Source organism: Zootoca vivipara, chromosome 9 (assembly GCF_965207765.1).
Source record: "Zootoca vivipara chromosome 9, rZooViv2.hap1.1, whole genome shotgun sequence".
NCBI classification, from domain to species: Eukaryota; Metazoa; Chordata; class Lepidosauria; order Squamata; family Lacertidae; genus Zootoca; species Zootoca vivipara.
Genome location: NC_142592.1, coordinates 44,988,128 through 45,013,851, shown reverse-complemented (window position 1 = coordinate 45,013,851; position 25,724 = coordinate 44,988,128). Strand labels below are relative to the sequence as shown.

Sequence of the window (25,724 nt, the reverse complement as noted above, 5' to 3'; positions counted from 1 at the left end):
CCACAGGGGCAACAGATCCAGCCTTCAGGGAATTTATTGCCTGCTGCTGCCATTGTAGTAGTAGGAGGAGCTAGTGTGGTGTAGTGGTTAAGAGCAGTGGACTCATAATCTGGTGAACCGGGTTCAATTTCCCGCTCCTCCACATGCAGCTGCTGGGTGACCTTGGGCTAGTCACACTTCTTTGAAGTCTCTCAGCCTCACTCACCTCACAGAGTGTTTGTTGTGGGGGAGGAAGGGAAAGGAGATTGTTAGCCACTTTGAGACTCCATAGGGTAGTGATAAAGTGGGATATCACATCCAAATTCCTCCTCCTCCTCCTCCTCCTCCTCCTCCTCCTCCTCCTCCTCCTCCTCCTCCTCCTCCTCCTCCTCTTCTTCTAGTGAAGGCTGCGGTTCACTCCTTGGAGGCTGGATCCATCACCTCCTTGGCAGCCCCCCAAATGGCACCTCTAAAGTGACCTCTTGGTGAATTGGAGGTGCTGCTGGTCTCCTCCCACCCGCAGATTTCATAAAAAAAGAAAACTGTACTATAGTTGTAGCAGATATGTCAGGGAATTATGTTCCACGACCTTGTTAAATATAATTAAAGTCAACAATAAACTAAAAGCAGATTAAAACATGCTTGGGAGGGGAATGGGGTTTTCCGAACAACTCTCAACACCCTTCACAAACTACAGACCCCAGAATTCTTTGCAGGAAGCCATGGCGGTTTCAAGCGGTACTTCGTTGCACACTGTGAATGTGGCTAGGCCATCAGGAGGGTAGAGAAAGGGAGTGAGGGGGAAGAAGGAGGGAATCTGTGCGGATGCTGTTGCACAAGGCCAGGAGTTATCCAAACATCCTGAGGCCAGCTTAGACATTTGCCTGATATTTGCCCTCCCTCCCGTTGCTTCTCGGCAGCACAGAACGGGTGTGTGTGCCTCGGCTGGCAGGCTGCTGAGAAGAGTTTCGAATTACAGAGCATCAGAGCCCTGGGCATAAAATTAGCAGCAGAGCTTTTTGGAGTGAGGCGCCAGCAGAAAATGTCACATTCAGCAGAAGGAGAAAAGCGGGAGACCTGGAACCTGAAGAATGATTTCTCACCACAGCCACCTTGCTGTTCCCCCACCCTTCCTCTCCCTCCTTCTCTAGTTCTGTGCTTCCTGTTCCTGGGAGACCCCAAAGCCTACTGGCTTCTTGATAAAAGAGGTTGGAGGCAGAATAATTAGATGGTGTGGGCTCCAAAGCATCACCATCAAGGACTTTGGCTCGCATTTTGGTTCCCTCCTCTCTTCCTATGCAACCCCTCCCCTCAAATATGGCAAGAATTCGTATTCTCCCTTCCAAGAATTTGCTCACAAAGAATGCCCCAAAAGACCAACACGAGAGCGAGGCAGCCTGTGCTTTCATTCCTCCAGTGTTTCGGCCTAATTCTTGCTCAGCCGTTTCTTCCTTTGAAGGGAGGACAGCAAGCAGGCCACAAATCGTCCATAGATGGGAAGCATCAGAATCAATGCAAGTTTTGGAAGCCGAGGTGCAGAGCAGAGGTACCGAGGTCAGCAACTTGTCAGGAACGTGTTCAGAATGACCTCTCTTCACACCAAGAACCTAACCTAAGTTGAGGGAGTGGGAGGACATATAATGGAAATCTCCTCTTGCTCTCTCTTCCCAACCACCCCTCTCCTCTTCTAGGGTGACCACTAGAGAGGGGAGAGAAATATTTAGTTCACATTTAAAAGTGACTCTAACAAATGTGCAATTTTTGAAAGGATGCCACCCCCACCCCCTGAGTAAAGAATGATGGGAAACATAAGACAATATGAAGAAGGTCTCTGGCTATTACAATAAACAGCACAGAAATGGATATTGAAGGAAACGTTGTACAGAGTTCCTTTGCTTTTGGGACTGACCACATGTGTTGTGTTAGGGAATCTTTTCCCCCTACCCTGAAAACAGAGTATTTTTCCAAAATAAAAATAAAACCACAGTATGATTCTCATAATTATTTCCTCTTTCTGCCAGGGGTGAAGGAGAAATTCATTTTAATTCCTATTGAAAGGTGAATCTAACAAATTCACACTTTCTGAAACAATACAAAGCTTAGCCATCCTCTGAAATTTTCACTTCTCTCAATTTCGCAAAGCATTCCTCTAACCTTGTAATCTGTACAAAAATGCATACACTGGGGTGAAGTGTGCAAAAAATGTACGTGTTAGAGAAGACAGCGTACAAAAATGCATTATATTAGGGAACATTGATTTGCACAAATTTGCATATCGGGAAAAATGCATGCGAGTTGTATTTTAGGAGAAAATGGCACTAAAATGCTGATTAATTTCCTTGAGGACTTTTTTTAAAAAAGGAAACTGATGTGGAAATGCAAAGAGCTGAGGGCTGAAAAATACGAGAAAATAAAAGAAACTGAAACTGACAGATCTGCCCATCCTTACCTTCTGCAAGATAAACGCCAGCAGGAATCCTGCTTATCTGAAAAGAGAAGGGTGTTTGGTATTCATGACAAGTAACTCTAACTAACGGTCACTGGCACACCTTGGTGCTGGCAGATACCAAGTCTCTTGTTCAATATCCATGCAGTACAATCCTATGCACATCTACACATGTGTAAGTCCCACTGTGTCCAGTGGGGTTTACTCCCATGGAGGTGTGCATAAGATGGCAGTCTGAGAAGCCTGGGACTTAATGGTCCATATGATTTCCTCTTCCTTCTCTCCGCACCCTTTGTACTTTTCGTCATTCCTGACATGTGAGGTCCAGGGCCAGTCTCCATCATCACCCCAACACTAAAAGAGGCCCCATGTGCTGCTAACAGGGCTCTTCCTTCCTTCCTTTTTCTTTACACATCTGTAAGGGCTGGATCTACGGTACCAGTTGGCAGAGTGAGGCAGCCAGCTGATTTGGGGTGTCACAAAGGGGCAGTAAACTCTTTATTATGAGTTAGTTATTTAATTACAGGTGAAACCTGGAAAATTAGAATATCGTCGAAAAGTGCATTTATTTCAGTAATGCAACTTTTTGTTTTTTATTTTTTATTTTAATTTGTACAAACGCTTTCTTTTGGAAATTCCACAGTAATAAAACAAATAGTTACAATAATACAAAAAATAAACATCGCTATTACATTTCATTAATTACATTCCATTTATAATTGACCCACCTAACGACAAATAATTACAATTACAACAAATGAAGGCTTGACATATCTTGCTTTGCATGTCATGCATCTATCTCATACATTGGTTTCACCTTTTAAGTTGCATTACTGACATAAATGCACTTTTCGACGATACTCTACTTTTCCGAGTTTCACCTGTAGGAACACATGAAGCTGGCTTATACATACACCGGCATTGTCCGCACTGACTGGCAGCAGCTCTCCAGTGTTTAAGGCAGGGGGCTGTCTCAGTCCCACCTGGAGATACCAGGGATTGAACCTGTGACCTTCTGCATGCAAAACAAAAGCTCAGCCTCTGAGTTATGGCCACCCCCAAATTTCTTCTTGTTATCTTTTTTAAAAAACCACCAGGGAGGGGATGCTTGTAGAATCTGCTGTTTCAGCACCTTATCTGGCCTTGGGCGCCATGCACCTTGACTTGGATAGATGGGTGAGTGTGGGGTACCATTTGCTGTTCTTCCTCAGTGTCAGGCATCAGGGAATCTGTTCCCACCCCCCATGCTACGCTTCCAGGAATAGATAGACAAAGAAGGTTCTTACCAATGTCTTTTATTCAATATTCACAGAGAGAGGCTTAGAAATGCAGCCTCTTGGAGTAATGGCGTTGCTCTGACTAATCCCCACCCCTTCTCTCCTCAATCGTCAACAGCACCACCCACCTTACGGTGGCTGCTTAGGGCCATTTGTCTCCAAGCTCTTTGATCTCCTACTTTCAATGCTCGCCGGGTTCTGGGACAAGGGGGGTCTGGAATGCTTTCTAGTGATAGCATGTCAGCCAGCTGTTCTGGCTCTGCTTCCCCCTCCTCTTCTCCCATTATTTCCCAACTTCATGTCCCGCAGCAAATCCAAACTATTCTGCTGCCTGAGGCAGGGCTAGCCCTGGCCTCCAAGTTCCTTTCAAAAGGAAGACATTTGTGTGACGATAGGTGCTCTAGCCTAGACTTTTAGTGCTGCTCAGGAGTATGCTGATGGTGTTTCGTGGCATCTCATTCTTCAACAATGTCTCTGAAGAGCAGCCAAGCAGCTCAAATGCAACATCCATTAATCTGTTCCTCTAGAGCAGCTCAATCTGGTGCTCAGACAAGGGGAAACCTTGAAAGGAGATTTGTGGACCGTGTGCAGCAAACCTTGTCCAGCTCCCTTGTCTTGTTCTGGTCCAATGCCAGAGGAAGTGTGGGGCTCGTCAAAAGCTGCAGGACCCCGGAGAGCTCCAAGTAAGCAATTTGCTCCAAACAAAGGTTGAGAGCAGAAGGAGGCCTTTAAAGTCCTTCTCCCCAGACTCCCTCCTCCAGCCTCTACCCTCTGGTGGAGAACATCAGATGCCAACCCTCTGGCCTGAAGATGGGCACTCCTCCTCCTCCTCCTCTGTTCTGTAGCCTCCTTCCCCATGCTGTTGGTGCCAGTGGGAATCCACATTCTGGGCCTACAGGTCTGAGTGGTTCTTCTGGGGGCTCCTTTCCAGCAGCCTGAGGCCCATTGGTGTCCTGGTCTCCACTGGTCAGCTGAGAGCCCTGAACGGGATCTGGCTCCTTAAGCTCTACAGCCTCTGGCTCTGTGTCTGGATTGCTGGTGGGTTCAGGGGTCATGTCACATCCAGACACCCCAAAAGGGTATGCAAAAAACAAACAAACACAACTTAAATGGGGAACCTCCAGCTCACATTTTATTTTTAAGCACTGTACTATAAAACGTTAGTATATTGTACGGTCTGTATTGCAAAGAAAAGGCACGGCTAGTGTTGGCGTTGTCATAAAGCTCCAGTCCTCTTTGGGCTGTGAATTTCAGTGCGTTGCCACAGTCAAGCCATCAGCACTCATCCTGACCTAACCTACATCACCCTGTTCTTGTGAGGATACAATGCTGCTCTGCCCTCATCGGAAGACAGCCAGGGTTCAAGTGTGCGAAAGAAATAAAATAACGCTCGCAGTCTTAAGAGGCTGGGAAACCATGGCAAATCCCACAATGTAAAAGTCAGTGTGACAAAAGAACTTTGAAGTGTGTGGGAGATCCAGAGAAAGATGCTGTTTCTAAGGCTCAAAACAATTAATATCTGTATGTGCCCTTGTTAACCTGCGCAGAGGCGAAAGCACAGAGCTGGTGCTTTAAATAGGCTTAAGCCCACAGCTCAAAAAGGCAAGCAATTAACCTGTGGAGAGGGCACAGCGAATACTGAAGAATTTATTTAGTGCCCCTTTTATAGCATTCCCTGGACAAAGAGAAAATACTTGAAAAGCTGGAGAAGGGTACCATGAGGAGACATGACTTTGCATTACAAAAATCACCTGGTGCTTCATAATCCTTACCTTTCCCCCCCTTTGAATAGATATGGTACCTTATCTGGGATCGTTATCCTGCACACCGGATTCAAGTGTCTCTGAATTCAATAGGATTTACTTTTGAGCAGATATGCACAGGGCTGCATGGTAACTTGGCTCTCGTGGATGTGAAACCTTGCACTGGTTTAAGGTGAAACCAGAACACACAGGAATTTCAAATAGATCTTAAGAACTGCTGATCTGATTCAGAAATAAATACTTTGTGACAAAACTATGTATAAAATCTGACAGTGGATATGCGTGATATTATTTCTGCTATATATCTGTGCTGTCTCAGGAACAATGCTCATGTCCTCTCCTGAATTCACCTCTGTTGGGAGAGATATTTTTTAAAAACCAGAAAAATAAAGTGATGGAGAATCATATTGCTAAGCACTGCCAGATGCATTTAGAGCTGGAGATGTAACGCAATGTTGCCCCCACCAGAGATGTAAAATTTCTAGACATTTGAAGCCATAGGGGTTGGTGGGAAGAAAATTGAACTGTAAGCAGTACATTTCATCAAATCTTAAACTTCTGTTATACCACTTTTAAGAATGTGAAATGTTTGAAGGGTAACATAGGAAACACACACAAACACCGTTCTATGGTTCAGCAAATTTTTGAAATGTTAGAAGTATAAATACCTTAATTTAACAGTAATTAAAATTACTATTGCAAATACATAGATCTGCTGCATCCCAGGTCCTAGTCCTATACTCTAACCCAGGCACCCCCAAACTAGGCCCTCCAGATGTTTTGGGACTACAACTCCCATCATCCCTAGCTAACAGGATCAGTGGTCAGGGATGATGGGAATTGTAGTCCCAAAACATCTGGAGGGCCGAGTTTGGGGGTGCCTGCTCTAACCACGACACCAAACTGGCTCTGCATTTTTGAATTTCCTGCATCACTAGATGAAACGTAAACCCTATCTTAGCTGGAATATGGATATGCAATCTAACATAATTTGTTTGTTTTGGTGTCAGGGTTATACACACAGTAAATGTAGGGGTGCCCCTCTCTTTCTTTTATCTCTCCCCAATTAACAACATTCATACATGCAGGCCCAGAGCATGCGGCTTCCTCAAACGCTTTACATGCCATGTGTAAAAATAATCTCTCTTCCCCTTTCCCTCATGAGCCAACAAGCCGGATCTAGCTTTTGTGCATGGAGATCTAGCCTCTCATGTCCCTTGGGTTTTCTGAGTAGGAAGCACATGGACTGTGGTTAGAAAGTTCTGTTAACAGACACCCAGGAGAAAGGAAAGGTGGTGCTGAGTCTGCCTCCTCGGGTTACATGAGGACTGGACACAGTCAGCATTGCTTGACAAGCGAAGGCCTCATCTGTGCTACACATTTAAAGCAATATCATGCCACTTTTAAACAGCCCATGGCTCCCCTGCCCAAAGAATCCTGGGAGCTGTAATTTGTTAAGGTTGCTAAGAATTGTTAGGTAAATGTAAAGGGACCCCTGACCGTTAGGTCCAGTTGCGGATGACTCTAGGGTTGCGGCGCTCATCTCGCGTTATTGGCCGAGGGAGCCGGCGTACAGCTTCCAGGTCATGTGGCCAGCAGGACAAAGCCGCTTCTGGCGAACCAGAGCATCACACGGAAACGCCGTTTACCTTCCCGCTGTAGCGGTACCTATTTATCTACTTGCACTTTGAGGTGCTTTTGAACTGCTAGGTTGGCAGGAGCTGGGACCGAGCAACAGGAGCTCACCCCGTTGCGGGGATTCGAACAGCCGACCTTCTGTTCAGCAAGCCCTAGGTTTAACCCACAGCACCACCCGCGTCCTTAAGAATTGTTAGGACACCCCAATTGCAAGGCTACAATTCCTAGAGTAGTTTAACAGTCAATCCTTCTTCTCTGGAATCTCTGGGAAGGCAGACTGCTGCGGTTCCCTGGAATGCAACAAAACCAGCACCTGGGATGTTTTTTAAAATTATCTGTTAACTTTCTTTCTGCTCTTTAGGAATGGTGAATTTATTCTATGATTGCGTTTGGTCCCACTTGGATTTATTGATAATACTGATTTCTCCTCACCCCTCTGCCTTGTATTGTCATTAGCGTTGCCACCTGTCCCTAGAAAAGCAGAATTGCCCCATTTTGGGACAAAAGTGTCCCCTGTCCTGTTCGGACTTCAAATGGGACACTCCCCCCCTATGGTGGGCTCCAAATGGCGGTTGCATCGCTGTTGGTGCGACTGACAAGGAAAATTTACATTTGCGGCTTCGTCCCCTTTGTCTCTGGTGCCCCCCAATATTGGCATGTGAGCCCTGGAAGGCTCATTGAAAGGAATCTGGCCCTCAGTGGAGACTCTCTGTCCCCTCTCTGAAAATATACCGTATTTTTCCGTCTATAAGACTCCCCCATGTATAAGACGCCCCCTATTTTGGGGGACTCCGATTTAAGAAAATGGGGGGAGATGTATCTGTGTATAAGATGCTCTCAAATTTTTGACATTACATTTTAGGGGGAAAAAACCTAGACTTATACATGGAAAAATATGGCAAGTGTCCCCTCTTTGCAGATATAAGCTCCAAGGTTCCCCTCCCACCACTCAAAGTGGCAGCACCACACTTTAAGGTCACTTTACATGCAAGAAGGGCCTGCAGATGGGCAGGTGGTCCGTAGAAAGTGTGCTGCACCCTGGAGAAACTCAAAAGCCATCATTTTTCTGAGCAGTGTTTCTGCCGAGCGAATATGCTCTCATTTCCCACTTTAAACTCCTTTGCATTTAACATGCATGTTTCAAAAACCAAAACAGCATCAGAGGGGGCAGGAGGAGGGGGCTGATAATCAATGGGATCAGAATAGGCATGGGGGGAGGGGAGGAATTAACCCTTTCCTGCCAATTTAACCCCTCTTAAATGCAAAAATGTGTTTAATATCACCTGTCCTCATTTCACCCTGAGTGTATTCTCTGCCTGGCACATCCTGACCGAGTCATTTTACGTTTGTGCAAGTCGATTCTTTAAAAAGGGGGTTGGGTGGGTTGCTGCCTTTTGAATGCTCCAGAGCCCAAACCTCACAGCTTTGTTCAGGTGTCGATATTTACATGGGTGGGAAACTGGCTTCGATTGCAGTTTGGCCTTACGTGTGCATGTGTGTGTTTTAAAATAGGGTGAAGCATTTTTGACACAGGCGTACACACAACTCTTCTCTCTGTTTCAAAAGGCCCGTTCTTTCAGTTGCACTTCCTCAAATTGGACGAGGGAGGGGAAGGCCGGTAAAAGGCAGACTCTTCTGAAAACAGAGAAGTATCCGGAGGTCTCTGGAGCCTCGTAGAGAGTTTGTAGCGCACATTTTAGGCCAAGGCAGGGTGGTGAGTTTGCTTTGCCTGAGCTGTCCGAGGTGTGGAAAAGCTGAAAGACCATTAATCCCTTTGGCTCTCGTGCTGACAAGGAACTGGAGGAATGTCTCAGCAGCTGCGAGGCGAGAGGTGAGTCCCCCAGACACTTTCCCCTGGATGCTCTAGCTTTCGCTTGAAAGAAAATGTCAGGGGCAAAGGGGGTCAGGGGGCTCCCACAGCTTTTATAGTTGTGTAGAAGAGGGCAGTGGTGGTGGGCACCCATTGGAACTGGTAGCACAGAAGGCAGGCAGCCCAACCATAGGTGGAGCCAGAGTCAATGACAGGCAGAGGCAATTAATCCTGGTTTTGCTTCTATCCTCCTCCCTGCTGAGTTCTGCAAAGAGGGGGGAAGCTGCCAGGGCTGCCCTGTGGACTGGATGTAAGTAAGAAGGCAGGCAGGTGGAGGGTGACTGAGGACAGGCTGAGGTTGATGGGGCACTGCCCTATTAGCTTCAGTGAGGGAGCCTCCACTGGAAGAAAAGATTGTCAAGCAATTCTCTTCTACAAGACCTGGGGTTAGCAAACTTGTTCAGCAGGGGGCTGGTCCACTGTCCCTCAGACCTTGTGGGGGGGCCGGAATATATATATATATAGGGGGGAATGAACAAATTCCTATGCCCCACAAATAACCCAAAGATGTATTTTAAATAAAAGCACATCTTCTACTCACGTAAAAACACCAGGCAGGCCCCACAAATAACCCAGAGATGCATTTTAAATTAAAGGACACATTCTGCTCGTGTAAAATCACGCTGATTCCTGGACCATCCGCAGGCCGGATTTAGAAGGCGATTGGGCCGCATCCGGCCCCCGGGGCCTTAGTTTGCCTACCCATGTACAAGACCATTGGAAATGCAGGCGCCTACAGTCCTCTTCTCATTTGGCCACTCTCATTGAAACAGCTCTCTGGAAAGTTTGTCTACTTGGTCCAATGTTTGGATCTGCCTCTAGAAAACATAACAATGTCAAACACTGGCGAGGTTTTTTTGGGGGGGTGGGGAGAGTCCTACAAGACCTGAGCAAATACTAAGGAGGCCCTGGTCTTAGATGCAAAAGAGGGCAGGACTCCTTTTGCAAGGAATACCTGATAAAATTCCTTCTTCTACACAACTATTTGAGGAGTGAGAGCCCTTTCCCCTTTTGCAGCTGGCCCCTCTAGTTTTAAATTAGAAACTGTTTCAATTCTTCAACCCAGAGGGGAATCTTCAGCCTGCAGGCCTAACAAGGTCTGTCAGGCATCCTCATTTGCTCCACGAGGCTGCTTTGGCCAAACCATCATCACCTGCCTTCTGCCCTTCACCTGATAAGGTTAAGGTAAAGATGTGCTTGGGCCAAACTAGAGGTTAAACTAACCGCTTTCCAGCCCTGTGAGGAGTGCGGGGAGCATTCGCGCAACACACCTACACACTGCAGCTGACACACTAATGTGTTGCAACACACAGTTTGGAAAGCTCTGCCCTAAAGTAACCTCCTGTCCTCAGGTGCAGTAGGGAACACTGACCGATCACGGTGGGGATTCGAACCACCAACCTTCTGATTGGCAAGCCCAAGAGGCTCAGTGGTTCAGACCACAGCATCACCCACGTTCTCTACTTTTACCTTTTTACCTTTTCCATCACCGCTGTTCAGTTGGCTATTTTAGGTGGAATGGAACAGGTTGCCGTCTTCTCCTTTGCCTCAAATAGCAAAATGTCTTGCTTGTTTCATTCATTGATTCATTTGATTTCTTACCCATCCTTCACTATAAGGCCCAAGGGCAGGTTACAGCAATATACTGCAATACTCAGTTTTAATTGTTTATAATAGTTACAATTATAAGAACAAGCGAAACCATTTCAACCAAAACAGAGCAGTCTAGATTCAGCAAGAGAGGTGGGTCCTGCAAAAACAAAATGCTTTACCTGCCAAAGGGGAAAACTATTCAGTGTATGGTGAATGTTCTACAACAGAGGTGCAAGGTGTACCTCTGTGGCGAGGGAGTTCCACAATTCACCGAGAAAGCCCTCTTCCAGGTCACCACCCCACACATTTCTGAGAGTGGTGGAACTACCAAACGAGCCCATTTGCCTGCCCCAACACCCAATGTGGTCTGTAGGGATGGAGGTGGCCTTTCAGCTAGACACCAACTTGGATGGCTTTAAATGAGGATTTTCACTGAGTTTAAGGCTATGCTCTGCTGCCATGGTTGGAGGCAGCAATGCTTCTGAATACCAGTTGCTGGAAACTGCAGGAGGGGAGAGGGCTCTTATGCTTGGATCTGCTTCTGAGTTTCCCACAGGTGGCCACTAAGAGACCAGGATGCTAGATGGGTCATTGACCTGATCCAGCAGGCTCTACTTGTGTCCTTATGTTCTTAGATTTGGTGGGGCCTAAGTAGTTTAGGGCTTTGGATACCAATGTGACTATTGTTTGTGCTTTTTCATTCTATGTATTATTAGTATTTGTAATACACCCTGATTTTTAATTCATAGGCGGGTGGGGCAGATGTCTCTTGCATCATGACTGCCACCACAATAACGGCTGTCATCGTCTTCACTAATGCCATATTGGCCCAAATATAAGCCACACTCCCACCCACCCCAAATTCCGATCGTGAAAAGTTAAAGTGTGGCTTATACAGCGACCTCATACCGCCAGCAAAGCGGCATAGCTCTCCCCCGCCAGGAAGCAGCCCGGGAGCGCAAGGCAATGGCACCCATCCCATCTACAGCTCCCAAGCCTCCCCCAAGCTGCCAAATTTCAAAAGTGCGGCTTATTTGCGGGTGTGGCTTATATTCAGGCCAATATGGTAGCCTCTTCACTTGTTTTCCAGTGATTTTGACCAGCTTCCCGATGATGTGCCTGTTTCTGCTAACATCGCAGACATTGAGGAGAAGAGAGGCTTCTCTAGTTACTACGTAAGAGAAGGACTTTTCTTATGAGTTTTGATCTAGGGATTGATGGGGGAACTGAACTACAGGAAATGTTTCCTCTTTGGGCAAACAGAATGTATCATTTCACAAAAGGAAGATTTCACATTACTTTCAAAATTACTTGCTTCACAGCACTGAATTTCACAATGCAGTACTGTGATGACTGATGGTTATTACACAGCCTTATCTATTAGAGTCTTTCAAACATAAGCAAAATTCCCTGAGAATGTAATCCTGTACATTCTGAATGGGGAACCTGCCTCCTTCCAGATGTTGTTGTGCTACAACTCCCATAATTGGCCATGCTGGCTGGGGACTGATGGGGAGTTGTAGTCTAACAATATCTGGAGGGCCACAGGTTACCTGCTCTGCCATAGATGTTTACTCAGAAGTAAGCCCCTGAGATACTCAGTGGGACTTAATCACAGGGAATTGTGCATAGGATTCTGCCTAAATATGCATTGGGACATAATGCTAAACCGTAGTTTAGTGTTATATGAATGAACTTGGGAGCAGCAGCTCTTCCCTCCCATCTCCTCTGGAGCAGCCAAGCAGAGGAAATCAGAAGTGTTCATTTCTATTTTCAGCTAACCATGGTTTGAGATTATGTGCAGAACTATGATTTGTGTTAGCTATGGTATGAGGAAACAAGGCCCTTCAATCTGGGCCTAAACCACAGCTAACATTAATCCTGGTTCTGGGTTTGTTCATAACAATAAACTAAAGTTCTCTGAGAACTGAAGCCTAAATGGTTGTATTATGTTCTCAGTATTCAGTGCAAAACCCACTTATACTCCAGTGCCACTGAGAAAGTCAAACACAGAATGATGGTTTGCATATTTGTATGTTCCTGTCTTTCCCCTGCCTATTTTAAGAGTATAAGAAGCTTAAACTAAGTCAGGCTACAGGTCCAATTAATTCACCCCTATAGTTCTTTTCCAGGGATGGGGAATCTGCAGTGCTCCAGATGTTGTTGGACTCCTACTCCCATCAGCTACAGCTCACATAGGCAGTGATGGGAGATGATAGGAATTGTGGTCCAGCAACATCTGGAGGGTCACCGGTTCTCCATCCCTGGTCTATTTTGACAATAGTTTTCCAGGCCTTTCCAAGTCATGCTGCCCAATGTCCTTTAACGGGTGTCTTCTTATCTTTCAGGTCTTTGTGATTGAGGTGAAAACAAGAGGTGGAGGCAGGTATATGATATTCCGCCGTTACAGCCAGTTCTATAACTTGCATGCCAAGCTAGAGGAAAGATATGGTTCAGAAAGCAGAAACAGTCGCTTTAGCTGTCTACTCCCTGTCCTGCCTGGTAAGACATAAAAGCTTTCCCATACCTATCTTTCATTCTTAGATAAATCTTTTAAATGGCTGAGTAACAGTAAATTCAGATGCTTGCCATGTGTTCTTCCTTTGGATTTTCCGGCACTTGTGTCTGGAGATGTTTGAGGAATTCATTATTTATGAATTCAGATACAAACTCCCCTGATCTACACCTACCCGGCTAAGAGGGGATCGGAATGTAATTATTCTTTGGGTTTCACTCTTTTCTGAATCTCTTAATTTGGTGTTTTCCAGGAAAAGTTTATGTTGGTGCAAAGAGGGAGATTGCTGACAGCCGAATCCCAGTACTCAATGCGTACATGAAGGTAACTCTGGGCAGAGCTCTCTACACTGCTGCATGAGGTTGTCTTTATATTGGATCATAAACTGAATGCAAAACCTAGGCAGGGTATGAGTGAGCGCTATTCCACTCCAACGGCATTCAAATATGGCTCAAAAAACCGGGGAAGCACCAAGGCAAATTAGGGCACGTTTACAGAATTGCAGAGTGTTTGTTGTGGGGGAGGAAGGGAAAGGAGAATGTTAGCTGCTTTGAGACTCCTTCGGGTAGTGATAAAGTGAGATATCAAATCCAAACTCCTCCTCCTCCTCCTCCTCCTCCTCCTCCTCCTCCTCCTCCTCCTCCTCCTCCTCCTCCTCCCCTTCTTCATATGAACTTTGCCATCATGGCTTCCTCCAAAGAATCCTGGGAACTGTAGTTTGGTGAAAGAGCTCAGAATCGTTCATTGGCGATCACTGCCCACCCTTCTAGAATTATAATTACCAGAGGTTGCTGAGGGAAGGGAATGACTGCTAAACCAGCTTGAATGTTTTTATTTTCCTTGCCACATTTGGCTTTGCTAAAGGACACTAAAGAAAGCAAACCATCTTGTAGGAATGAACCCGTACCAAATTCATAGATTTTAAAATCACTCCTCCACACATACAATGGGGCCACTATGAACATGTACAGGAATTTTCATTTTCTATTTAACAAGATTTATATACCACATAATGATGATGATATAACATAGCTATGTGTAGTTGTTGTTGTTGTTGTTGTTGTTGTTGTTGTTGTTGTTGTTACCCTGCCCATCTGGCGGCTTTGAACAAAATATTAAAAATACAATAAAACACACACACACACATATACGGTATATAGAGAATTTTATTGTATTTTTAATAAAATAATAATAGTAATAGATATAATAACATTTTTAAAAATGTAGATGAAGTCAACAGTTTTCTAAAATATAATGTGGGCAAATATAAGGTAAAGCTAATTTTGCTCTTACATCATCAGATCACATAATTTCAGGTCAGCCGTTATGTGCTAACCTGACAATTTTGGCCTAACTACAACATATCAGGAAAAGGCTAAGGAAACCTGCAAGAACTTGCCTTCTCACCAAGGGGAAATAACTCACAATGAATGGGTTATAGTCCCTGACCTCCCAATCAGACACTTAGGCCCAAAGTGCAACATGAAGCCTGCAGTTGTCCAACTCTGACCTAATTGTTGAGAGGATTCTGCACAGTAGTGGATATTCCTAACATGTTCAGGGATTATGTGAGGGGACTGCATTTGCAGTTCCCATCCCAGGGGTACAGAAGCCTTTCTCCTTAATGTTGTACATATATCAGTGTTTACGAAGTGGGGCCAATACACAAAATCCTACTCCACTCCCACATATTCATTGTAAGGTAAAAGGTAAAAAAAAGGTAAAGGACCCCTGGGTGGTTAAATCCAGTCAAAGGCAACTATGGGGTTGCGGCGCTCGTCTCACTTTCAAGCCAAGGGAGCCGGCGTTTGTCCACAGACAACTTTCCGGGTCATGTGGCCAGCAGGACTAAACCACTTCTAGCACAACGGAACACTGTGACAGAATCCAGAGTGCACAGAAACACTGTTTACCTTCCCGCCGCAGCGGTACCTATTTATCTATTTGCACTGGCATGCTTTTGAACTGCTAGGTTGGCAGGAACTGGGACCGAGCAACGGGAGCTCACCCCGTCGCGGGGATTCGAACCACCGACCTTCTGATCAGCAAGCCTAAGTGGCTTAGTGGTTTAGACCACAGCGCCACCCGCGTTATATTCATTATAGATGGGTGGGGTGGGGGTAAACAGGTCCAGAGAGATCTCCTGTTGCTCTGGAGCAGAATCATATCAGGGGTAATGCCCCCTATTCATATACCCCCCCCCTCTCCTTTTCCTTTGACCTAGAAATTGCTTAGCTTTCCAGCCTGGTTGCTGCTAGATGAAGATGTCCGATTGTTTTTCTACCAGTCGGAGTTTGACAGCCAGCAGGTACCTCAGGGGCTGCGCAGGCTTCGGCCACGCACGCGTCGCGTGTGAGTATCTCCTCCCCAGTCTTTCTGCCAAATAAAAGAGACATCCCCCCACATTTGTTTTTTACCTGCCTGGAATTTAATCTCATAGCTTCATGGCCATGCCTCCAAATGACATATTGCTCTCCCTCTTCTTGGTGATAGCAAGAGCGTTTCACCCCAGGAACCTGGCTTTGACCGACTGGCAGCCCCGCGGGCAGAGGTGGGTACCTTATACAGCAAGTCGCAGAGGTGTATAATATTGAATTTCTTTGAATATATGGAATGTAGAGGCTCATCAACACTTCCCTTGTCCTGTGCCTGGAAAGCATGTGTCTGGGCAGTTTTCTGTGTTTCCTAGGTCTGGTTCCAAGCAGTTTTGCCTTTGCCCTGCTGCTTTCCCCCAGAAAACCCACTCTTCAGCACTAAATCGGGACAAACAGCAGTCCACCGAAAACCCGATTGCCATTTCTTCTGGTTCAATATTAAATATCAGGTTTCCTCAGGGGAAAGTGGTGGGGCGTACGGGGTGTGTGGATAAGCTCTATGTTTCTAATACCAAAAAGATTGTTAAAGTAACATAGCCTGAGTTACCCAGCTTGTGCAAAGAACTATTTTGAGAGCATATTGTTTCGATACCATGGGTCACCCTTGTTTGCGATTCATAAACTAAGCTTAAACTCTAGTTTACAATCCTGGCTTGATCCTAGCTTGTTTGGGAGCAACAACCCAGAGTGCTGGGTTTTCACGTTGTGGGAAACCAAGCTTAATTGATAGGAGAAATACAGTTGAAGTCAGTGTGTGTGTGTGTGTGTGTGTGTGTGTAAAATAGAATATTGAACTCTGTAATCTCATTTATTGGACACCCCCTTCAACGATTGGAACTATGGGGATGTGATCTTTATCTTCTGTGAGCGTGGACTCAGTCCATTCCTCCCGTTCTGTTACTTTATTTGTTTGGTTCTTTCAATAGGCACTGTTTGATTTTACTGGGTCCACAAAACTGGAACTGAGCTTCAAGAAGGGAGACTTGATTTATTTGCTCAGCAGGGTCAACAAGGACTGGTTTGAGGTAAATATCAAGGCCTTATCTGATCATATATTACTGGCTTGATTTCTAATGTCTGCCCAGCTTGGGGTGTGCTTTTAATCGGGGGGTGGATTAGCTTTATTGCCATTGCTGGATAGATAAAGCCATCACCAAATTTTGAGGATGGATTTGCGATTCCACCCCAGGTCAGAAGTGTGTGTGTGTTTTAAATGGACACTCCAGACAGCTGTGTTGTCATGCATAGTTTGCTGCTTTTGGGCCAGATTTTTTGTCATTAATGGCGCATCCATATTTGGGCATTTTACTTACTGCCCTAGTCTTCAGCAGCTCATTTCCCAGCCCCCTCATTCCCTCTTATGAAGGTCTCCTTTTCACTGCGCTCATCAGAGGAGATTCTGTGCCACGTCCATAGTCAACCAATTCTTGCCATTGTGCTCTCGCGCAACCATAGAGGCATGCCCCCCTTTTAAAGACATTGCTTGTCCCCACCATCTTGTCCCAGGGAACTGTCCGAGATGCCACTGGAATTTTCCCATGTGCTTTTGTGGATATCATCAAAGAACTCCCACAGGAAGAGGACACCATCAACTGGCTGCGCTGCTATTATCACGATGACAATGTCAGCAGCATCAGGTAATGCAGGGGTGGGAAAACTTTTTCAGACGCGGGGCCACCTTCTGTTCTGGGCAACTTTCTGGGGGCCAATAGTGGGTGGGGCCAGAGGCAAAAATGGGTGGAGCAAAGAATGTAAATTCATTAGGATAGTTCCCACATGCACCTCTTCCTATCCTCCCTCCAGAAAAACAGAAAGGCATTATCAGAGGTCAGTGACACATTTCAGCCAGGCGAAATATTCAAGGAGGGGCATTGTCTGGGGATAAGGGATATGGCTGGGGAAGATGGGTGGTTTGGGGAGAGTGCCGAGGGCTGGATAGAAAGGCCTGGAATTTCTGCTTCTGGGGAGCTATTGCAGCAACCTGGATTGACTATTGATTGATTGATTGATTTATATTAGATTTGTATACCACCCTTCATCTCAGGGCAGTGCACAACATGAAAATACAGGATAAAAACACAAAATACATAATAAAATAAAATACATAATAATAAAAATAAAATACATAATAAAAACAAGATCAACACCCCAGGGCGGGCGGGCTCAGCGCGCAGTGCTACTGCCGAGGGCACTGCTGCGCGGAAGAGCGGCCGGTGGGTGGGCAGGCGCCACCCAGCCTAGCCTGCAACACCCCCACAAACCAATAAAGCTCCCCACTGCTCCCCACAAACATATTTAAAAAGGGTATCAGATATTAATCAGCCCAAGGCCTAGCTGAAGAGGAGACTCTTGCCTCTGCTGTAAATTCAGCAGATGGTTTTAGGAAACTGCTGCCTCTTGAATCCTCCCACCTAACAATATGTGAATTAATAGTTCTGACATAGCTTGCAAGGTAGTTGTTAGAGATACTGGATAATGCACCTGATTCATTGCTCTGAATGTTGTTGTTGCTGCAAAATGATAATCTTTATCATGAGTTGGGGAGAGAACTTGCATATTCAAGAACCCCTGAAGTCCTATATGCCGAGTTTCCACAAAACCCAGCCATTTAAACACACACATGCCTTTCTTACTGGAACATGGGGTGTTTGTGTATTTTTCATTTAATCGCTGATACAATGTCAGGTTGTTTCCAGATGACCTGATTGTCGAGCATTTCTCCTGATTTATTTGCACAAAGTTTGCCACAAGATTCTACAAAATCTGCTGTTTGTTGAGCATCCTTTGTGTTTGGGTTGCGGAGAGGTTATCATACCCTCCAACATAGGGACATGCTAAGGAAAAGTGGGACATTCCGGCATCAAATCAGAAACTGGGATGGCTTCTCTAAATCAGGAGAGACACTTGGAGGGTTTGGGTTATAAGATGTTGTATCAAATAATTGTTATCCCACACTTTCTTGTGCATTTTCCCATTACTGCAGAAAGGCCCGATTTCTTTTTGGAATTGGATTTGTCCCACTAGAGCACCAACTCCACTTTAATGCACAACTTGGTTTTTCTTTTCTTTCTTTCTTTTTTGTTTAAAAAATATTTCTTTATTTTAAAAGAATACAAAAAGAAAACACAAGGGAACTAAAAAAATAATACAGCTCAAGAATCATACCAAGATTATACATAATTATACATAATTTTTTTTTAGAAGCACAAATACACATTTACAAATAATGGAATATAGAAAATAGTAGCAAGAAAAAAAAGAAAAAAGGAAAAGAAAAAAGACAAGAAAATATCACAAGAAAATCATAAGGGAAATTTAAAAATTAAAAAAAAAGAAAATTAACTTCCTATTGTTTGGGCATTGCTTTCCTTTTTATAAATTTTACTTTGTCCTGCTTTATCTTATCTTGTTTAGATTACATAGCTATCTAAATTTATTATCTAATACAAATATTTAAATCTGTCTTTTTCGTCTATATTCTATACTTTGAGGATTTAAAGGGAAAACCATAAAAAATTATAATAATGAATATTTTCTATATGTATTTCAATTGAAGCATAGCACCAAATTTGTATTTATATTTTATTTAATTAAATAATCCTCTACATATTTCCATTCTGCTTTGCATTTTTGCTTTGGGGTATTCCTAATTGCTGCTATCATTTTAGCCAAATTCATGAATTCCACTAGCTTTTCTTGCCAATCTAGGATCATTGGTATTTTCTTTCCCTTCTTTCACTTCTGCTGCAAGCTGTCCTTGTGCCTCTCTCTTTTAGAGACATATCGGTGGAGGAGGACCTGAGCAGCACCCCACTATTCCAAGACCTCATGGAATTAATAAGGTAAAAAACACAGGAAGAAAGAGCTCTCTCAGGCAGAATACACTGAAATCATTTGCTCTTGTGTGCACTTTGCTAAAATTCCAAATGACCTCTGCAATTGTATATGGAAAAGCTTTGCTATATTAGGAGTTGAATTGTTTCCATGGTCCCTTAAACCAAAATAACTTCATTTTTTTCTGTTAACAAGTGGAGGGAGTCTTCTGTTCCTTGAAGTTGTTTGTGCTGCTCTTCTCTTTTGAACTTTGAATGGGGAAATTCATGTCTTTCGTTTGCCATTCCAGTGTAAGTCTCTAGTGTAAAGTACGCTTACACTGCTATTAGTGCATATAGTCCCCTTACCGAATACTACGTACTGTCCTGATTTGCACTCCGCTTCCTTTATTTAGTGCCAAATTTAGCAGCTCATTAAACAGATAAATTGGTAAGTGTGTCCATTAGTGCTAACTTTAGCATAGGATCTTTCTTCCTGCTCATTGCCTTGTCCTTCCTGCTTTGCTTTTATTGGGATGCTTGATATGGCTTTGCGTATGTGCTTGTGAGTTAATCTGATTTTGGGCATGTGCACCTACTCAACTACTTTCACAAAGGAAACCTTAACTTTCAATCCAAAGGGCATAGGTGCCACAACACTAAAGGCCTGGTCCCTATTTTGTGCAGAATGGACATCCCTATAAGATGCTGTCTGCAGCAGGCCCTTACCTAGGGAGTGCAGTGTTGAGTAAAGGTAAATGTAAAGGGACCCCTGACCATTAGGTCCAGTTGTGACTGACTCTGGGGTTGTGGTGCTCATCTCGTGTTATTGGCCAAGGGAGCCAACATACAGCTTCCAGGTCATGTGGCCAGCATGACAAAGCCGTTTCTGGAGAACCAGAGCAGCGCACGGAAACGCCGTTTACCTTCCCGCTGTAGCGGTCCCTATTTATCTAATTGCACTTTGATGTGCTTTCGAACTGCTAGGTTGGCAGGAGCTGGGACTGAGCAATGGGAGCTCACCCCGTTGTGGGGATTCGAACCGCCGACCTTCTGATCAGCAAGCTGATAACCCACAGCGCCACCCACGTCCCTGCAATGTTCAGTACTGTAGTATATATAAAGATTGATAGGCTATTTCAGGTAGCCTGGTCCCAAACTATATAAAGCTTTATACACCCAAACCAGCACCTTGAACTTAGCCCAGAAGCTAATTGGTGACTCATGGTATAAACACGGTGGTGATATCCTTCCCCAAAGACCAACCTCAAGGGCAGCACCATGTAGAGCACATTGCAGCAATCCAACCTGGATGTTACCAGTGCATGGATGACTGTGTTATGAGAACAGATGGAAGAATAAAATGTAACTATTTTGAGAGAAAGAGAAAGAGAAAGAGAAAGAGAGAGAGAGCGCTACAACAAATCAGGAGAGGATGGAATATGTATGTGCTGCAAATCAGTTGCACAGCACACACAACTTCAAAAATGTATATTGTCCAAGGACAGCCAGGACCAATGATCCAGGGACAAATACTGCTTGCAGCTGAAGTTTGCTGATGCAGATGGAGCCTGAGAGCTGAATCAATTCTGTCACCATTTTTAATGTAGTTGACATTTGTGTGGAGGACCACAGGAAACTTTCACATGCATGGAAACTAACTTGGTTTGGCCTACTTGTTTGCATTTGTGTGTATGTGAGTGTGTGTGTGTGTGTTTGTGTGTGAGAGAGAGGGCTGTGGGTGTGGGAATGGCTTTAAAAGATTTAGACAGATTCATGAAGGCAGTGCTTTCAATGGCTACTCACCATTATGGCTACGTTCTTCATCCACTGTCCCTGAATTCCAGCTTCTTGGAGTTCTATGTGGGCAGAGGGTTGTAGCGCTCATGTCTTGCTGGCAGGCTTCTCACAGGCTTTCGGTTGGCCACTGTGAAAACAGGATGCTGGACTATAGGGGCCATTGGCCGGATTCAGCAGGCACTTCTTCCATTCTTAAAATCAGCCACACCCACAGGGCACTGTTTTTATACTTTGCCACCCCAGGTCACACTACAAAGCCTTCACACCTCCCTCCCCCCCCCAGCTTGCTCTCCTCAGGAGGAGCTGCCAAGGCTAAACTCAGAAACGTTTGCTTTTGTGTATGGCTGCCCCCTGTGGCGAATGATCAGAATTTCATTTCAGAACATTTGCTTTGCAAAAATGTGTATGCTAAGCTCACAATTTACGTGAGGGTTCGGTTCCCTGGAACTGCACACAAACACCCAAAATGTGTATAGCCAGGAAGGCCCCTTAAACCCCTTTAAAAAAAATCCAACGAAGAAAAAAACAGCACTTACCAGCAAATGATGGCTGTGTAACTTAGTCTTCCTCTTCCGAGCTTGGTGTTGCTTCAGGGAATGAAATCACAACGGGGGTGGGGGGTGGGGTTTCACTAGTAGCCAGCTGAAGATGATAAGCTTAGCCGTGGTCCAGTTTCAGAGCTGGGGTCAGCTTCCAGATCACGTCCCCTTGCTCTGAGGCTACTTTTGCTTGTTCTCTGTGCTCTCGCTGGGCCCTATATCAGTCTCCGACTCTCTGACAACACCCAAATACTCTCCCAAGGTGAGTGCAGTTGCTGATAGGACTGTCAACTTCTGATATTTTTCTACTGTGCATTTTGATTTTTCTGGTGTTTTTCCAATTTCTTTACTTTCATTGGTAGCCTTTGAGAGGTCAGGGGTCAGGGGCCAGAGGCAAAACTGGCTAGAGCAGTGGCTTTACCTTTGTGCAGTAGGTTGTGGGTCATCAGGAGAAGCCATAGGATTAAAGTCTTTCTCTTTTTCCAGGCGAGCGTTTGCACGGGACGATATTGCCCTGAATTACCGTGATGCTGAGGGCGATCTGATCCGCTTGCTGTCTGATGAGGATGTTGTACTCATGGTGAAGCAAGGCAGGAGTTGGCCTTATGAGAAGCACATCTTCCCGTGGAAACTGCATGTTACTCAGCAAGATGATTACAGTGTCTATGACCCAGTGGGAGCTAGAGTCGCAGCACAAACAGCAACAGGACCATGATCCTTGTTGCTAGTGCTGCTCAACAGGGGTGGTAGTACAACAGCCTGGAACCCTGCAGGACTTTCTCCATATTTTACTACACATTTTCTTTGGTTAACAATATGCATTGCATTATCACAGAGGGTTATTTTGACTGTACCCATGCACCTCTCTTCTTGTAGGCTTTTTGGCTACTATGTTCTTGATTTAGAACATGTTCATTATTATTATTATTTTATTACTATGTTAACATAAGTTATATGATAACTGTGTTGGTATTAAAGGGTTAAGTTATACTAATCGCTCTAAACACTGAGCAGCTCAGCATCATTAAACATCCAGGAATGTTCGACAGCTTGTATAAATAGTCAGTTCCTTGCATGTGCTCTCTCTCTTAGTAGCGTTTTTTCTCTTAGGAGTGTTTTTTCTCTTGGTTGTTGTAATTATGCCTCAAGCCTGGACGCTGAGGCAAAGCTTTGTTTAAGTTTTTACTTGGCCAGAGATGAAGGTATGCCTGCCTTATCTCCAGGCTACGTTTTTTTTGTAAATAAAGTCTTTTGAGTTTGCAACGTGCTCCAGAGTTCCTGCATTTACAACTCTTGCTGACTAATCCTTACCCTTTGCCGTTGTGCTAAAACGCTCTGCTGAAAAGGAAGATTTACGTCCGGAAGCGCAACTGGACCGGTAACTTTGTTTACTTAAACACTAGCTAATTAAAGCTTATGGACACATTGTATTGTAGTAAAAAAGTTACTATAAGCATGCTCTGGGTTCTGTCAGTCACTTTTAGGTTCTAACAATCTCACGGTAGTATTATATTATGGTTAGCAGCTACAACAGTTTCCTCTAGCTCATTTAAACACGAATTTAAAAAATTCATTTCTCCAGCTATGCTGTCAATAAATGTCTTCACTCGGGTATCCATCTATATGCAAGCTTACATTTACCAAGGCATCTATTTATGTAGAAAGGCTAATTGAAGATGGGCTTTTAAAGAACACTCGTTTACAGCATTGTTGGTTTTGCTGAACTATAGAGCATGCCAAAGCACAATTCTTTTTTGAAACATCATTCCCTCTGCTTCTGATGCTTAGACTGTGAGTGCCAATGCTTATGCTGTCAGAATGGTACTGCCTGCACACAAGAGCAAGGTAGCAGTGGGATTGAGTAGGTGGCCACTACTGACTATGTTTCAACACTCCTGGCTGGTTTTTGTTAGTCTACTGCTTCAATAATCACACTGATGTACTTGGGGAAAGCGGGTTAATTGCTGAGAATTAGTGTGAGTTTACTTTTTATTCTATTCTATTGTATGTGATTAAAAAGAAGAAGAAGTTTATGACCTTAGAATTTGTTGTATGTCACTTTGAGAACTTTGTGGTATTCAGCTAACGGAGAAATCTCTGTGACTTCTTGCGGGACAGATCCCCTGCTCTTCTGAATATCTTGAACCTCTGGGCAGGACTCTGGCCTCTCTGGGGAGACAGAGTTTTGAGCCACAGGGCAGGCATGATAGGAACAGGAGGACGATGAGATACCAGACACATGTGCAGGGATAACATGCCTAGAGAATGGTGGTTGACTCTTGAAGACTGACAATGCTAGCAAATAAGACAAACAAGATTTCAACTAGACACGGAGAAGGGATTTTACAGGGAAAGGGACCTCAAAATATGGGGGCTGTCCCTGATACGTAAGGAGAGTTGAATTTATACCACCAGTGTAAAGCTAGGTGGATGTGGGTAGACAGCTTTCATTTCTTCTGTGTGTTTTTTTTTCATATCAAAATCCCAAAGTACTTTTATTTAGAAATAAAGGGAACTTGGAGCTGATACAAACATGAGTGTACTTCATGGCAGTGTGGGGGTGGGGTGGGGATCCAAAACAATAGCATATTGTGTTTGCAGCTGTGCTAAGCAGTCAGATTGAGAGAGCCAGCATGCATTCAAGGAAAAGGGAAGTTCTAGCCCAGAGGAAGTGGGATTGAGCAATTAATAACAGACCATGCAAACTGCCTCGGCATGGTTTAGGAACCACCCCCATTTTTTTTAAAAAAAATCACCTTACGTTTGAAGTGTGTTTCACTGATACTACCAAAATGCAATTTGAGTGGTGGATTCTCTGCAACAGAAGTACAACCTGGAAAGAAGATGTCTGTAAACAGCTCCCTTTAGGTACTGCATTGGATCACTGTCCTACTACCCATAAGCCTGCTAAATATTTCCTGGATGGAGGATTGAGGGCACTTTCCCCAGGAGGATTTTATTTATTAATTCCACAGCGCCCTCAAGTGTGCTGAGAGAGAGAGAGAGAAGAGAGAGAGAGAGAGAGAGAGAGAGAGAGAGAGAGAGAGAGAGAGAGAGAGAGAGAAGAGAGAGAAGCACACAGGTATAAAGAGATATTTTCTTCAGCAGTTTTTAATGTTATGGAAGAGAAGAGGATTTTTTTCTTTTCTTTTTGGTGCCGCTGCTTGAATAACCTTTGGCAAGCACTCTTGCCAGCATGAGTGTGCTGAAAGCTTCCCTCTCCTAACTGCGAAAGCACTGGCACTTATAATCCATGCAAATTTAATTCCGCAACCAATTAGCATTCCTTTCTGGCTTGGACAGAGGCGATGCTTGCTGAAAACCCAAGAGATAAGAGAGAATGCATTCCTTTACAGCTAAATACAACCAAACTCACTTAAGATGCTAGAAAGAGGAAGCTGGCAGGGGCAAAGGACAGCTGGTTGTCATCAAGCCACACTTTGAAGCTGCATTTGCAGGGGAGTAGTGGGGGAGGGGTCAGGAGGTTGTGGTCCCGGTTGCAGAATTTTGAGGGGGTGCTCCCACACAGGCACCAGCTTCCATGGGGATCCCCATCCTTCACTACTTGCTGCCAGGGGTCACTGGGCACCAGAGCCCAGCCCAGCTTAGTCACCATATCCCCAGCAAATGGTGAACCCAGCCCAGCCCAGCCCAGCCCGGTGCTCCTCTCCACAGGCATCAGGTTAATTTGCCCGCCAAGGGCTGCGTTGGCCAGTTGCCCCCCCCCCTGCACAGGCGGGCAGGTGGTGCAGTGCAGCCCTGCTTGGCCCCGGTGAGGGCAGGGGGTGGGTTCGCCCCAGTGGGGTAGACGTCCAGAGCCCAATTCAGCAGAACAAACAGGAGAGCCACAAAACACAGTAGGGCAGGCTTGCCCCATGTTGTAGTAAGGGAAGCATAACACAGCACCGTCTAAAGACCTCCACTGGTCATTCAGCCAACAAGAAAAACCTTTAGGTTTTAGCACATTGTGTTAAGAGCTTTTCAAGTTCATTTAAGCTTTAAAATGCCAATGAAATCACAGCTCTTAAGGGCCACACCATTGATGGATGTGCTATTTAAAAACGTTTGTGTTGCTACGGTGTGGTATCCTATCCTATGGTCACCTAACGGCTGGCAG

At 44.8% G+C, this 25,724-nt stretch overlaps 1 protein-coding gene across 1 annotated transcript; it reads left to right on the top strand.

Annotated features, from left to right (window-relative positions):
* The first annotated feature begins 8,730 nt into the window (after positions 1 to 8,730).
* Positions 8,731 to 22,870, top strand: NCF4 (neutrophil cytosolic factor 4). Its single transcript, XM_035127722.3, has 10 exons — positions 8,731 to 8,934; positions 11,657 to 11,741; positions 12,915 to 13,068; positions 13,335 to 13,405; positions 15,306 to 15,433; positions 15,575 to 15,632; positions 16,383 to 16,481; positions 16,963 to 17,093; positions 19,233 to 19,298; positions 22,094 to 22,870. Exons 1-10 carry the CDS (start codon positions 8,909 to 8,911, stop codon positions 22,320 to 22,322), a joined length of 1,047 nt encoding a protein of 348 aa, XP_034983613.1. The 5' UTR covers positions 8,731 to 8,908; the 3' UTR covers positions 22,323 to 22,870.
* The last annotated feature ends 2,854 nt before the right edge of the window (positions 22,871 to 25,724 follow it).

Excerpts from the sequence above, each read along its gene's own strand:
- NCF4 (XM_035127722.3), top strand. The coding sequence starts at position 8,909 with ATGTCTCAGCAGCTGCGAGGCGAGAG. Across the intron at positions 17,094-19,232 it reads GACAATGTCAGCAGCATCAG|AGACATATCGGTGGAGGAGG; the intron begins GTAATGCAGGGG and ends TCTCTCTTTTAG. Across the intron at positions 19,299-22,093 it reads GACCTCATGGAATTAATAAG|GCGAGCGTTTGCACGGGACG; the intron begins GTAAAAAACACA and ends CTCTTTTTCCAG.